We start from the raw sequence: 16,196 nt of genomic DNA on the forward strand, positions 1-16,196 counted from the left end.
ACTGGTCTGTAATTGCCTGGGATTTCCCTATTTCCTTTCTTGAAGAGCGGAATTACATTTGCCTCTCTCCAGTCCTCAGATACGACTCCAGTGGAGAGCGAGGATGCAAAGATCTTCGCAAGTGGCGAAGCAATTGCATTTCTCATTTCCCAAAGCAGCCGAGGACAAATCTGGTCCGGGCCTGGCGACTTGTGAATCTTAATGTTTGACAAAATTTTCAGCACATCAGCTTCCTCTATCTCTATCCATTCCAGCATGCACACCTGCTCTTCAAAGGTTTCATTCACTACAAAGTTCATTTCCTTTGTAAAGACAGAAGCAAAAAACTCATTTAGGGCTTCCCCTATCTCCTCAGACTCCACACACAAGTTCCCTATGCTCTCCCTGATCGGCCCTACTATTTCTTTGACCATTCTCTTATTCCTCACATAAGTGTAACATGCCTTTGTGTTCTCCCTAATCCGATCTGCCAAGCCTTTCTTGTGCCCCCTCCTGGCTCTCCTCAGACCATTTTTGAGCTCCTTCCTTGCCTGCCTGTAATCCTGTAGAGCTGAGCTTGACCCTAGCTTCCTCCACCTTATGTAAGCTACCTTCTTTCTTTTGACGAGAAGCTCCACCGCTCTCGACATCCAAGGTTCCTTTATCTTACCCCTTCATGCCTGTCTCAGAGGGACATATTTATTCATCACTCGCAACAACTGTTCCTTAAACAGTCTCCAGATGTCTATAGTGCCTTTACCATGGAACAATTGCTCCCAATCCATGCTTCCTAACTCCTGTTTAATCGCATCATAGTTTCCTCTTCCCCAATTAAATATCCTCCCATTTTGCCTAATCCTCTCCTTCTCCATAGCTATGTAGAATGTGAGGCAGTTGAAGTCCCCCATTACAACAACCCTACTACGTCCACACTTTTCCAAAATCTGCCGACCTATGCTTTCTTCCATCTCCCTGCTGCTATTGGGGGGCCTGTAGTAAACCCCTAACGAGGTGACTGCTCCCTTGCTGTTCCTAATTTCCACCCATACTGACTTGGTAGGCAGATCTTCCTCGACAATGAAAGCTTCTGTAGCTGTGATACCCTCTCTGATTAGTCGTGCTACACCCCCTCCTCTTTTTTTTTTCCCCTCCCTATTCTTTTTAAATGCTCTAAACCCTGGAACATCCAGCAACCATTCCTGCCCCTGAGAAACCCATGTCTCTGTTATGGCCGCAACATCATAGCACCAGGTACTGATCCATGCTCTAAGTTCATCAGTTTTATTCCTGATACTCCTTGCGTTAAAGCAAACACACTTTAACTGATCCCTTGGTTCCTTCCCAGGAAAATCCTTCCCACTAGCTGGTCTACCTTTTGCTATTGCCTCATCTGCATCAACTCTCAGGTTGATGCGGTATACAGCTCAGGTTCCCACCCTCCCACCATAATAGTTTAAACCCTCTTGAAATACTCGAGCAAACCCTCCACCCAGGACATTGGTCCCCTTCCAGTTCAGATGCAACCCGTCCTTCTTGTACGGGTCCCACCTTCCCCAGAAGGCATCCCAATTATCTACATATCTGAAGCCCTCCCTTCGACACCAGCTGTGCAGCCACATGTTAAGCTGCGCCTGTTCCTCGCCTCGCTATCTCGTGGCACCGGTAGTAAACTAGAGAACACTACTCTGTTCGTCCTGCTTTGCAGCTTCCATCCTAACTCCCTGAAATCACTTTTTAAATCCTCGATCCTTTTTCTGGCTTTATCATTAGTGCCAATATGTAACATGATTTCTGGCTATTCGCCCTCCCCTTTTAGAACCTTATACACCCAATCGGAGACGTCCCGGACCCTGGCACCAAGGAGCAACATACCTTCCGGGAATCCTAATCCTGACCACAAAATCTCCTGTCGATTCCCCTAACTATCGAGTCCCCTACCATGAGTACTTTTCTATTCTGCCCCCTTCCCTTCTTTGCCACAGTGTCAGGCTCAGTGCCAGAGAACTGACTACTATGGCTTTCCTCTGGTAGGTCAGCCCCACAGTATCCAAAACGGTATATTTATTGCTGCGGGGAATGTCCACAGGGGATCTCTGCACTGTCAGTCTGTCCCCTTTCCTCCCCCTAACTGTAACCCATCTATCCTTGTCCTGAGCCTGAGAAGTGACCAACTCCCGGTAACTCCTCTCAATTACCCCCTCAGCCTCCCGAATGATTCGTAGTCCATCCAGCTCCAATTCCCTAACACGGTTTTCAAGGAGCTGGAGTTGGGTGCACTTCCCGCAGATGTAGCCAGCGGAGACGTGTGCCATGTCTCCCACCTGCCACATTCTGCAGGAGGAGCAAGCAACTGCCCTAGCATCCATACCCCACTTACCTGAACACTCAGTACTAATGTAGAAAGCTTAGTTGAAGTTGCTATAAAATTAATAACAAACTTCTATTCAATAGAGGAAGTTTAGAATGAACCTTACCTTATTAACTAGGTTAGAGGAGGAGGGCGGGTGGGAGACACTACAGTTGTAAAGTCTCGGGTTTAGCCGCCTTGTTGATTATATATAGTCACTGCTTTCCTTCCCGGCTGCCCCTCTGGTCCTCGTCACTTCCTCTATTATTTGAATGCCTCTATTAAAAGTCTATGAACTTTTTCTCCTTCAAGCTAACTTCTCCAATTTTATCCAGGTAACTGAAGTTCTTTGCAATTTATGAAATTTTGAAATAGGAATAGTTTTGTAAATGTCTTATGATTTTACAAATAATTTCAAGTGACTCTTTGCTCTGTTATTGTTTTATGCAGGCAGCCCTGGGAATTGCTGATTTGATTGTGCTGGCCATGAAAGAAACTGGAATATCAGAAGAGGAAGCTCAGAAGAAAATATGGATGTTTGACAAATATGGCTTACTTTATCAGGTGAGCAAGAGAGCTAAAACATTTACCTCTGTGACAAACTTCCTGAACAAGCAACTAGATATGCAACTGGGACATCCAAGTGAATTCCTAACTTTCCAGAGGCTGAAAAATCTAGATCTCCTGGAACTGCAACTATGCACATACCTGTTTTCCTTCATTAAGTCTGAATTGCAAATTTTGTACGTTTCGCATGAAGGCTAGTACAAAATCTTTAAAAATTAAATTGAAAACTAAGTAATGAAATTAGAGGTGCCTGGCCAGACCATGTGTTGTCCCGCAATGTGATGTGGGAGCTGGTAGATCTTGTTGTGGTTTATAGCAACCACCTCTGTAGCAAGTGCTGGTTGCTTGAACTCTGACTTCGAGTTGATGAGTGGAGTCTGAGCTTCAAACGTTGTAACACACCATGGAGGGAGAGTGTTACCTGGAATCTGTGTTTCAGGGGACAGTCATGCCCCTTACATTAGCTACCTTAAATTTGATCAGTGGTCAGGGACTGGAGGGTGTGGCGACAAGTAAGGCAGGAACAGGGATACAGGAGGCAGACCAGAAAGAACCTTAGCCCTTGAACTTGTCTAACAGATTTAAGATTTTTGCTCCCTGTGTAGATGAGAATGGAGGCTGTAGAAAGGATCAGTAAACTGGCCATATTACCATGGTACAGGGAGCCATTCAACCGGGAGAGAAAATAGAGATGTGGTTATAATCTGAGCTAGTATAGTCAGGGAAATAGACACTTCCCTCTTGGCCAGGATTGAGAGTCCCGAAGGCTTTGTGGCCTGTCAGGTGCGCAGGCTCAGGGTATCCAATCTACACTGCAGAGAAACTTTGAGGAGAAGGGGGAAAATCCAGTTGCTGTGATCCATGTAGGTACCAATGATACAAGAAAAAAGAAGGAAGGTTCTGCAAAGGGAATTTTAGTGGCTAGGGGCTAAATTGAAAAGCAGAACCAAAAAGGTAGTAATTTTTGGAATAATCCCTCAGCCACGAGCAAATTTGCACAGGATCAACAAGATTCAAGAGATAACTGTGTAGTTAAAGATTGGTGTGGGAGAAACTGATTCAAATTCATGGAATGTTGGCACCCGTACTGGGAAAGGATGAAGCTGTTCTGATAGGATGGACTCCATTTCATATCACTAGGGCTGTGGGTAGGGCTTGAAACTAAATCGGTGATGGTGGTGGATTCAGTGGCGTAGAAAATTTTGGATAAAGTTAAAGGATGGGGAACTCAGCAGACATTAAAGTTTCTAGGACAAGTAATAGGACAGAAAATGGAAAAAGTCAGGAATCTGACTTTGGGGGCAGCTATGAGAAAGAAGGCAGTCAGTGCAGGACAGAAAGTGTTGAACTTAAATGCATGCAGTGTATGAAACAAGGTAAATTAGCTCAATGTAGATCGAAATTGGCAACTATGATGTTGTGGAAATCATAATGCAACACCCTGTTTCAGAAGGGAGGGAGGCAGAAGATGTAAACTACAGGTCGGTTAGCCTGACTTTGGTCATTGGTAGAGGATTGGCTGACCAGCAGAAGATAGAGTAGGGAGATAGATATATATATATTTTCAGGATGATAGCCAGTGACTAGTGGAGTTCCGCAGAGTCAGTGTTGGGATCACAACTAATCACATTATACATTAATGATTGGCATTGGAACTGTCATACTATTGTCATACTGAAGATGCCTAAAGATAGGTGGAGGTAGTGTTGAGGAAGTGGGGAGACTGTGTTAGGGCTTGGACAGGCTATGAGACTGGGCAAAGAAGTTAGGAACGTGTGAGGTTATGCACTTTTTGGTAGTAAGAATAGAACCGTAGACCATTTTCTAAATGGGTAATGGTTTCAGATTTTTGAAGCCTAAAGGGACTTCGGAATTCCAAGACTCTAATCCTGAACTAGGATTCCCAAGTGCAGAAAGGTCATTTGGTCCAGTGAGTCCACACTGACCTCTGAAGAGCATCTCTCTCACCCTATTTCTATAATCCCTGAATCACCATGGCTAATCCACCTAATCTGAGCATCCCTAGACACTATTGGGCAATTTAGCATGGCCAATTGGCCTAACCTGCACATCTTTGGATGTGAAGGTGAGGCCTATAAGAGGAAAACTGAGCACCCAGAGGAAACCCACGTAGACAGTAGAATATGCAAAGTCCAGTCAGTCACTCGTGGCTGGAATTGAACCTGGGTCCCTGGCTCTGTGCAGCAGTGCTGACCACTGAGCCATTATGTTACACTTACTACTTAAGATTAGCATGTAAGTTCAGTTAGGAAGGCAAATGCAATTTTAGCATTCATTTTAGGAGCATTAGAATACAAGAGCAGAAAAGTACTGCTGAGGTATAAGATGTTGGTCACTTCGTTTTTGAAATACTGTAAATGGTTTTGGACCCCATGTCTAAGGATCTGCTGGTGTTCAAAGGGGTCCACAGGGGATTTACAAGAATGATACTGGCGGTGAAGGGCTTGTCTCCACTAGTAGGAGAGACTAGGACCTGAGGACTCGGCCTCAGAGCGAAGGGATGATCCGTTAGAGTTGAGGTGGAGAGGAATTTCTTTAGTCAGATGGTGATGAATCTGTGGAACTCATTGTTGCAGAAAGCTAGAGAGGCCAATTCATTGAGTATATTTAAGACAGAAATAGGTTCTTGACTGGTATGAGGATCAAGAGTCACTGGAAGAAGGCAGGAGAAATGGAGTTGAGAAATATGTTGGCTGTGGTCAAATGGTGGAGCAGACTCCATAGCCGAATGACACATTTCAGCTTCTAGGTCTCGTGGTCTTCTGAGTAGAGGGACATTTTTGCAGAATAAGGGAATGTGGATTTAAAACATACTAAATAATTTCTTCTCCCTGAGGGTTGTCACTGCCTGGGATTTTCTCCACCAGAGAGGAATGGAGGCTACATTGCTAAAAGCATTTAAAGAGGTGCTATGATAAGCTGACATGAAAGAAAATTTGAGGCTTGGGTCAGATAGCCATGATCTTATGGTATGATAACACAGATTTGAGGGGGTCAGTAGTCTACTCTTATTTCCTACGTTCTTACATTCAAAGCTGAAAGTCAATGCATTTAAATGCCAATTATGTACCACCATATTTCTTTCAAAGTAAGTTAATGATATCTTATGCAAAAATAACCTCAAAGCCGGTGATCCATTTGTTATCCTGGATATTTAAAATGTTTAACAATCTCCAAAAAAAATAGTTTGAGAGGCAACCAAAAATACCAGTGTAACACCTCAAAACTGTATGTTGGAAGTTCTGAAAGAATTCATAATCAAAGTAGTCCATAACTTGAGTTAACATGACTACTTCAAGTGAAGGAAGTTAGATTATAAAATCAGTTCAGTAGTTGAAAGCATGATTGATTGTGAATAAATTTCTAAGAAGGAAAAATGAATTTGTACTCAAGTTTGTTGTTTCATTAGAAAATGAAACCAGTTAATAATCTGTTACTCTCCCTCTGAATTCCATGCAGTTGTAAAATGTGCAGTGATAGTTGCAGTCAGTTATTTCAAGTGTTTACATTTAATGCCTGTTTCTGTAGTTTCTGGGATAGCATAGGTAACTTTGTTTTATAATTTCCATATGAAGATCAATTACCTGAATTTCCAGTTCAGCATACGAGGTAGTTAGTGCAGAAATGCCACTAGAGCCTGTTATCAAAAAGCAGCTGATGCCTATCCTGTCCTGAAATATTTCAAAACAGTTGGAATTACATTGGCTGTTATATGTAAGTTGTCAAATACTTATTTATCATTTTCTGGATTTCTGATGGTGTATGACTTTAGAAACTCCAGTGGAGAAAGATAAGCGTGTAGCTTATATTTATTTAGGAAGAAACCTTTAAGTCTTCCTCAGTTGTCAATTAACTGAGTATGAATGTTGCAGTTAAATTCTAAGAGTTCTGCTTTCGACTATAGGGTCGATCAGAGCCAACTGACAAGCACCAACAACCATATGTCCACACCGCACCTGATCAGAAAATTGAGACGTTTCTGGATGCAGTTAATACTTTACAGCCCACTGCTATCATTGGTAAGTGGTAAAAGCTACAACAAAATGTATGGAAATGGTTTCATTTGCTATTCCATAGATTTAATTTCAAATAGTGCTTGTGAAAGTGTATTGAGGATTTTTTTTTAAACACTAGATACAATCTCAATGTTGAATAGCAGTAGAGTGCTCTTGGGGATTGTGAACTGCACCAATCACAAGTTTTTGTTGTAAGCATATATGTATATTTGCTCAATTGATAATCCATACATTCATCCATATTATCTCCAATATCTGTCTTCTCTGAAGATCTTGAAAGTATTGTGAACTTCCAAGTCTATGACTTTATTTCCTATAACTCAATTGGAATTTCCAGTCAGCTTTTCACTTCTGTAGCTTTTTACCCATTTTCACAATATCAAATTTGATTTGTTTCTTGTGTTTCCCACACCTGCCCCGGATCCCTCTCAAAGGACCACGATCGCTCTTTTCATTCTTGTCCATTTCTTTAAAACTTGTTCATTTTCTTTTCCGAAAAAAAAACTTTTTATAAATTTTCCACTCAGTTTTATTTAAACCATAATTCTCTTCCTGTAAATGTGTACAAAGTTAAAAATCACACAACACCAGGTTATAGTCCAATAGGTTTATTTGCCTCTTCAAGTGGTTGTGGAGCAGGATCAAAGGACAGAATTTGTAGCATAAGGGTTACAGTGGTTACAGAGTTGTGATGATATATTAAACAAACTTAGATTAAGTCTTGCATCTTTTTTAGGGTGGGATATCCTGGTTTAGGCTCTTTAATACATACATTTGAGAACTCCTTTTAAGCTACATTCTCAAGGTGGCTTCAGTTAGTCTGAGCTAAGATAACACCTATTGTTAGATTATGTGTTAAAGGTCTAGATTAGTGTGGTGCTGGAAAAGCACAGCAGGTCAGGCAGCATCCAAGGAGCAGGAAAATCCAGCACCACTCTAATCTAGACTCTGATGTCCAGCGTCTGCAGTCCTCGCTTTTGCCTAATGTGTTAAAGGTGTGAACTTAAAGTCTATCCCAATGTTGAGTCAGTTTTATTTATAAAGTGGGACTTTCAGAATGTACGTGGATTCATGCAGTTTTTGAGCAAAATAAAATGTAATTCAGCAACTACAGATCCATCCCATAGATTTATGTGCACACGTGCAGGAGAGACAGTAGGTGTGTGCATGTGGGTATGTATGCATGTGAAAGAGTGTGTATAGTCATGATTTGGAGATGCCGGTGTTGGTCTGGGGTGTATAAAGTTAAAAACATCACTCAGCAACAGTTGGGGAGTCCAGAACTAGAGGGCATAGGTTTAGGGTGAGAGGGGTAAAATATGAAAGAGACCTAAGGGGCAACTTGTTCACGCAAAGGGTGGTACATGTATGGAATGCGCTGCCAGAGGATGTGGTGGATGCTGGTACAATTGCAACATTTAAGAGGCATTTGGATGGGTATGTGAATAGGAAGGGTATGGAGGGATATGGGCCGGGTGCTGGCAGGTGGGACTAGATTGGGTTGGGATATCTGGTCGGCATGGACGGGTTGGACCGAAGGGTCTGTTTCCATGCTGTACATCTCTTTGACTATGACCAGGTTATAGTCCAACAGGTTTATTTAGAAGCTGCTCCTTTATCAGGTGGTTGTGGAGTATAAGATCGTAAGACACCGAATTCATAGCAAAAGTTTGCAGTGTGATGTAACTGATTGGAAAAGACCTGGATTGTTTGTTGAGTCTCATCTTTTTAAAGTGAACATGTTGGTTTCAGTTCTTTAAAAAAGTTCTGCAATTTACATATGAAAGGACTGAAAGATGTTGTTAAGTAACTTAAAAGGAGTTTTTACGTTTACATATTAAAGAACCTAAACCAGCATATCCTATCCTAAAAGATGCAAAACTTAATCTAAGTTTGTTTAACATATCATTACAGCTCTGTGATACTGTAACCTTTCTGCTACAAATTCTGTCTTCTGGTCCTACTCCACAACCACCTGATGAAGAGGCAGTGCCTTGAAAGCTAGTGCTTCCAAATAAACTTATTGGACTATAACCTGGTGTTGTGAGATTTTTAACTTTATCCATGCCAGTCCAACACCAGCATCTCCAAATCACGACTAGTATCTGTGTAAGTGTTATTAACATTAATGATCATGTATACAATTTTTTTTGAAAGCTATTCATGTTTATTTTCTTGTGAAATAACTTATGAGTAAGAATATTAATATCCTCCAAATGCTAAAACTGCATCTGGGATCAGTTGGTGTTTGGGATATTATTTAAAATGTTCTGCTTCAGCAGAAAACATATAATTTATTAAGAATAAATACTTAAGCTGCATTTAAACATTGGAGGCATCCTCTGATAACCTTTGGAAACTGATTTTAAAATTTACAAGATCTCCTTCTTGTATATAAATTCTGGATTTCATCTTCTGTATGAGTGTAAATCTTTCTATGGAAAAAAAAAAGGACTTTAAATTCTGACAAAAATAACATTCAAAAATTATAGTGACTTGGTAAAATAGAAGAAATGTTAAATCTTGCATTGATTCTGATTTCAACCATTTCAATAAAGACAAAGTGAAAATGTTTGAAATTGACAGTGTAAACTAAAAAGACATAACAGTGAAGTTAATAAGTATTTTATAAATTATTAATGTTTATAGTCAAAGTATGAGCCTGTTCTCTCCCTTTCCTCTTCCCCGCCCTTCTGTCTCGCCTTTCTTCCCATGCCCCACCCCTCTCCCTGCAACTCTCAACAAAGGTTGACTTCGGTTCAATTTGTTTTTGGCAGGGGTAGCAGGTGCTGGGAGACTGTTCAGCAAAGAAGTGATTAATGCTATGGGAAGGATGAATGAACGCCCTATAATTTTTGCACTAAGTAATCCGACAGATAAAGCTGAATGTACTGCTGAGGATGCGTACAATGTAACTGAGGTATTGTGGACAAACAATGCTCTTCCTTCATTTGCCTTCAAATAGAAAGGCTTGCATTTGATGTTGTGTTTTTTTTTAATGCCCCCAGAAGTCTTGAAGACTTTTGCAATGAAATAAGTATATTTGAAGTGCAGTCACTATTGTAATGCAGGAAATAGCAGACAATTTGCATGCAGCAATGTAATGGTGACCAGATAATGTGTTTTTATGGTGTTGGTTGAGGGATACGTAATGGCCAAAACAAGAATAACTCCACTCTGCTTCTTTAATATTCATGCCATGCTTTTACAATGAGAAAAGAAGGAATTTTGATGGCACTTTCAAAAGTAGAATAGTTCACCGGAATCTCAATTTTGACACTTATGCTCAAACCTTGGATTGGGACTTCAACCCAGGACTTTGTGTTTCTGAGGCCAGGTGTACTGCCACAGCTGACCGAGCACTAAATTTTTAAACTCCATGTAAGTGTCTTCTCTTGAGTTGAGGTTGATGGAAGGAAATAAATACAGTTTATGCCATCTGTGATTTTCAGTTGTTTAATCAAATGATATACATTTTCTCCTGTAATTTCTATATATACACATTATATGCTTAAATCCCTGCTCCAGGGATTTAAGCATATAATCAAATCCTGTAATTAAACTGTAAATTGTCCTACTTATTTATATTTGTCCTTTTTGTGTGACAAATGATTTGGTATCACCTCCATGACCATGTTGAGTAATACCAGATTTAAAAGAACCAAACTGTGTTCCCAGATCCCCATTATTAAATGCTTCCATATCTGCTGGTTCAGCAGTGTAATAATATTTATCTGCTTTTTGGCAGAATTAGTACCATGTAGATGGATGTCAGATCTTATGATATGTTTTCTATATTTGAATCCAAAGCTTCATGGAAGAATTTCCTTGCATGTCTTAATGGGCTCCATCTTGTGCTCAAGTTGACCTTTGAAATAGTGTAGTCGAATTAGCTCCTTCTTTTGATGTCTTTACTGAGAAATCACCCAGGGACCTGATACTTGCTGACCTACTCGCCTGACTCCTGCTTAAAGAGTGCCTCACTCTTCCCTATCTCTGTAATCTCCTTCAGTCTCTCAAGCCTTTGACACATGTAAGCTGTTTAAATTCTTCCTCCTTATAAATCTTGAGTATCCTGGATATTAACCACTCCTCCATAGGTTTGTGTATTGAGCTGCAAAAGATTTAAGCTCTGGAACTTCCTCTAGATCTATCCACTTCTCCTCCACTTAAAAACTCCTTAAAGAGTTGGTCATCTACCCTAAATCCTTACATCTTGAGTTTTGCTTTACATTATTTCCGTAAAATATTTTGCAACGTTTTGCACTACAGATGTTAGATAACTAAAGTGTCCCAAGTAACTGGTTGATTGTCTTGCCCTGGATTTACATCAGTGCCTGTCACTTATGCAAGTGGTTTATGTTTCTTATATTTTGGGGTGTGTCTGTGTTTCTCAATATCAGACGATTTGATAACATCATCAAGTACTGAGCACCTAACAATTAATGGAAATGCTTTCTTATCCGAACAGAGATTGAGCAGAGGGAACTTGGTTAACCTTTTCATAACATTGGGGAGTCCTAGATGCTGTCAGTATCCAAGATGACCACATGTCCATGAAGGGCTCCTGGCTGCAGAAGCTGGAGTTCCAGGTCTCTGAGCTTGAGCAGCAGGTGGAGACACTGGCACATCCACAAGGCTTGGAGTTCCGTGGAGAGGTGGTCACGCTGCTACTCAAAGGACTAGGGGAAAGAAGAGAATGGAGGTTCAAGGCTCAGGGACTATGGATTTCTTCAAATGTGTCCAAGGGAGTTTCTTGCATTAATAGTCGAAAGCCCAACAAAGAACGGTGCAGTGCTGGATCTGGTTTTAGAGAAAGAAGCCAGACAAGTATTCGATGTAGCAGTGAGAGAACATTTTAGTGATCGCAACCCACAATACAGCACATTTATTCAGGACAAGGGAAAATGTTGGCCTGCAAAGATGACTTGGGATTGGTTGAAGGCAGTTTGTGGCCACGGTAGACTGGGAACAGCTCTTTGTTGGTAAGTCTACAGTGGAGCAACAGGGGTATTCAGAAAGGAGCTGGAGAGCGCACAGCTCCAACATCTACCCTTGAGAGGAAAATATAGGGGTAATAAGTGAAGAGAACACTGGATGTCAGGACAATTCAGGGCTGGATGAGGAAGAACAGTAGGGACTTTTAGCAAATTAAAAGAAGCAATTCAACTGCGGCCCTCGAGGGCTACAGGAACCGCAGGAAGGAAATTTCAAAAAGCATTTAGAAGAGCAAAGGTGGAACATGAGAAAGGATGTACGATCAGGATTAGTGAGAATCCTAACATATTTAATAAATACATTAAAGAGAAGAGGTGAACCAGGGAAAGAATTTGGCCTATTAGGGACAAGCCCTATTAGCAGCCAATGTATGAAGCTGCAGGATATTGGAAAGGTGTTAAATGAATACCTCACTTCAGTCTTTACTGTGGAAAAGGAGAAAGTAGGAAATTCAGGAAAAGGGACTGTGAGAAACTTGCAGTTCCATAGAGGAAATGGGGAGGTATTGGAAGCTCTGTCAGGCTTAAAAACAGATGAATCCCCTGACCCGAATGAACTTCATCCCAGACTGCCGTGGGAGGCAATGGGGAAAATTGCCAGGGCTCTGACACTAGTTTCTAATTCCTCGATGACCACAGGGAAAGTGACAGAGGACTGGAGGATGGCTTATTGGGGCAGCACGGTGACTCAGTGGTTATCACTGCTGCCTCAAAGCACCAGGGACCCATGTTTGATTCCAGCCGCGGGCGACTGCCTGTGTGGAGTTTGGACATTCCTCCAAGTGTTCTGGTTTCCTCCCACAATCCAGAAGATATGTAAGTTAGGTGAATTGGCCATGCTAAATTGTAATTGTGTTCAGGGATGTAAACGTGTGGTGCATTAGTTAGGGGTAAATCTGGGATAATAGGTTAGAGGAATGGGTCTGAGTGGGGTTACTGTTCGGAGGATTGGTGTGGACTTGTTAGGCCAAAGGGCCGGTTTCTATACTGTAGGTATTCTATGATAATCTAGGATCTATCAGTTGTTTCTCTACCAGTTCTGACTGAATATTTGTGTCAAACACAGAAAGTTTTGTGTGTACCTTCAATTCTTTTGAAAGTGTGTTGAGAAAGCATATAGTAAGCCAATGCCAGAAATGAAGCAAGTGAACCTATAGAAAAATAGTATGCTTGAACCCACTTAGTTCAATCAGTACAACTGATTTTCTTATAATACAAAATAATGAGCATATTATGTTGCTGCACAAATGGCTTATCTCTCTTGATTAAATAATGGCCCAAGTTTTGTTTCCGCAGCGAAGTAATGTTGCTTGCTGCTATTCTTGAACAAAGTTGCAAAGATCTAACAATCTCTGACTTGGGCATAATCGTTCCCAATGTTGATGTAAAGTTTTACACCAAAATCGAGGAGATCATCCACCATAGAGCAACAGTGATATCATTAAGCAGGGTAAAGAGTTAACCAAATTATGTTATTCTTACAGTTGCTGAACTAGGAAGTAAAATGCATATCTCATTTTCTGCTTGGGGACCCTGCAGCCTCTGGGACTCAACATACAGTTCTCAACTTTTGAGCCTGATTCCATCCATCCTTGTTTTTTTACCCAATCCTGTTACAACATGGAAGAAACCCAAAGAATTATGGATGCTGGAAATCAGAAACAAAAACATACTGCTGGAAAAACTCAGCAAGTCTGAAGAAATGTCACAGGATCTGAAACATTAACACTGCTTTTGTCTCCACAGATGCTACCAGATCTGCCACATTCTTCCAGCAGTTTTTGTTTCTATTACAACATTAGTTGCTTTTCAGCACAGCCAAACCTCATGATCTATTTAAGAATCCAGTTTTTCCTAGTTGCTATCAGTTCTGATGAAGCATTGCCAGACTCGAAACGTTAACTCTGCTTTCTTCCCAAAGGTGCTGCCAGACCTGCTGAGTTTTGGCAGCTATTTCTGTTTCTGTTTCATATCTCCGGCATCTACAGATGGTTTAATATTTGTAAAATATACTTGTTTTCTTTCACTTACAAAATATTAGATAATATGAAATGAATTATTGAGGAAATATGCATTTGAGGTAGAAATATGAACTTGAAAACTTGAAGGCTAAGTTAGACAGACTTTTGTTTACAAGGGAATCAAGTTATATGGGAGGCAGATGGGAAAGTGGCATGAAGGCCACATTAGAACATCAGTGGTTTTATGAAATGGCAGAGCAGGCTAATGGATCTATTTCTGATGTTCTTAAAATATTCAAAGTATTCTATATTTTATCATGATGGAAGTGTTGATATTCCCCAAATATCCAAATAGTTTTCCAAGGCTGGACATGTACTTCAGGTGTAGTTATGTGATTTTTAGTGGCATACTAACAAAACAACCTTTCAGAAAAGTTTGTTGTTCCGTTTCCCCCCTTCAGTTGAAGCAAAACTCTCAGAGACACGATAGTTTTACCACCTTCATGTTTATTCCAGGCCCCGCCCTGGGGTGGGGCGGGGGAGGGGGGGGACGAGAGAGAGAGGGAACGATCACCCATGTGCGCAAGGACATAAGTTCGCGGTCTTCTCTGGAAGAGCAGTTTCTCAATGAACTATATTGTCATTTTACAGTGAGGAGCATCCAGATAAGGCAACATACATATTAATTGGGTATTATTACAATCAGCAAACATCAACAGTAAAGATTAAACCACCTGTTATTACACAATGAATAACTGACTTCACATAATGAATACTTTTCACCTTGTTAAACTGACCTCCTGTACTGACTGCTACCTCATCTTGTTAAATGGCTTTACATAATGACTGCTTTTCCACCTTGTTGACCCATTAATCTTGCCTCCAGCAATCCATTGTTAACTGCAAGTTCTTATCTGATCTGAGTTATGCACAACTGAACCTCTTGTTTCAACAAAACTCAAAACTTAACCCTTTCCCTGCCTGCTTATACCCATACATATTCTCATTCCTTTTACCGTTTCATGATAACCAATGCCACTACCAGCTTTCATAAGCCAATGTTTAAGCAAGCTATTGACACACAACATACAAGATTATAACAACAAAAATTCCTAGCACTTCACAGGAGGCTGACAAGCACTGAGGATGTCACCTAGACAGGGGACGAAACGTCTGCAACACAAATTCCCAGCTTGGCGAACCGAACCACAACAACGAGCACCCAAGCTACAAATCTTCTCTCAAACTTTGAACACCTACGGGCGAAAAAAGTCCATTACAGTAATCGAAGTTTGAAGAATTCTCCCATGTGGAAAAAAAAATCACCAGTAAAGTTATTAAATCCACAGTCCTTAGTGACTACTCCATCCCCTCCAAGTTGAGTTGAAATGAGCCATTCTCCAAAATCATCTTGAGTAAAGTCCAACCTGAAAACAAAATTCAGTCTGTCCTGTGTATCACTCAATGGAGAAATCTGAATTCTTGGATAATGGCAGTTAGATACTTAACAAACCTGACGAGACGTCCATTCTTTCAGAGATGCTTCAGATGGAGGTTACCAGCACATCAGAGTGTGCAGCAGCAGGCTGGGTGAATGCAGCATTCTTTGCTGCTTCTGCTCCTGCTCTGCTGTTAAATGTAACAAAACCTGCTGGCTGTTGTGATGTTAGCTTGATCAGTGATCCTTCATATACCTTAAATAATTGAAAGGCAAGGTAAAGCTCACTTTGTTTAATGTCCGTAGGAAGGCCACTGACAAAAAGCACACCGACCTCTGTTGTTAGTTTCTTCGTGCTCATGACTGGGGGAGCTGATTGAATCTGTTGGATCAGGTTGTGGAGGGTTGGCAGTGGGCCAAAGGCGTGCTTTACTTGTGAATGGAGAAACTCTAGAGACGATGTTAGCTGCTGAAAGTATCTCTGCATTTCCTCTCTCATTCCTTCCCTGCCAAGGTGGTTATCAGTATGAAGACAGTCACATATTTTAACCAAATTGTATCTGCCAAGTTCAATCTACTTTGAATTCTTGAAGTTTATTACTCTGTTCGCTATTTACGACATTATCAAGTTTTATATAATCCACAAACTTCTACATTGTACTGCCTAAACAATTCAGTCAACTATAAACAACAATCAATGGTCCTAAAATCAACCCCCCGGGGGTCCCATTTCAGGTTATTCAATAATTATTTTCCGTTAACAAATTGATACTTGGCTAATGTGAAAGCAGTCAGGATAAGTATTTCAAAAGTCTGGGACAGCAAGAAAACAACAATGTTTCCTGTGTTTTAGCAATTGAAGAAGCAGTT

The 16,196-nt window shown here is 40.9% G+C and overlaps 1 protein-coding gene across 2 annotated transcripts in view; it reads left to right on the forward strand.

Moving 5' to 3' along the window:
• me2 (malic enzyme 2, NAD(+)-dependent, mitochondrial) overlaps positions 1 to 16,196 on the forward strand; it is a 104,134-nt gene that overhangs the window by 69,949 nt on the left and 17,989 nt on the right. For both annotated transcript variants that reach the window (XM_043720243.1, XM_043720331.1), the window contains exons 10-12: positions 2,777 to 2,890; positions 6,819 to 6,933; positions 9,708 to 9,850. In XM_043720243.1, coding sequence (XP_043576178.1) covers positions 2,777 to 2,890; positions 6,819 to 6,933; positions 9,708 to 9,850 — 372 coding nt within the window. The remainder of the gene's footprint in view (positions 1 to 2,776; positions 2,891 to 6,818; positions 6,934 to 9,707; positions 9,851 to 16,196) is intronic.

Source organism: Chiloscyllium plagiosum, chromosome 1 (assembly GCF_004010195.1).
Source record: "Chiloscyllium plagiosum isolate BGI_BamShark_2017 chromosome 1, ASM401019v2, whole genome shotgun sequence".
Lineage (NCBI taxonomy): Eukaryota > Metazoa > Chordata > Chondrichthyes > Orectolobiformes > Hemiscylliidae > Chiloscyllium > Chiloscyllium plagiosum.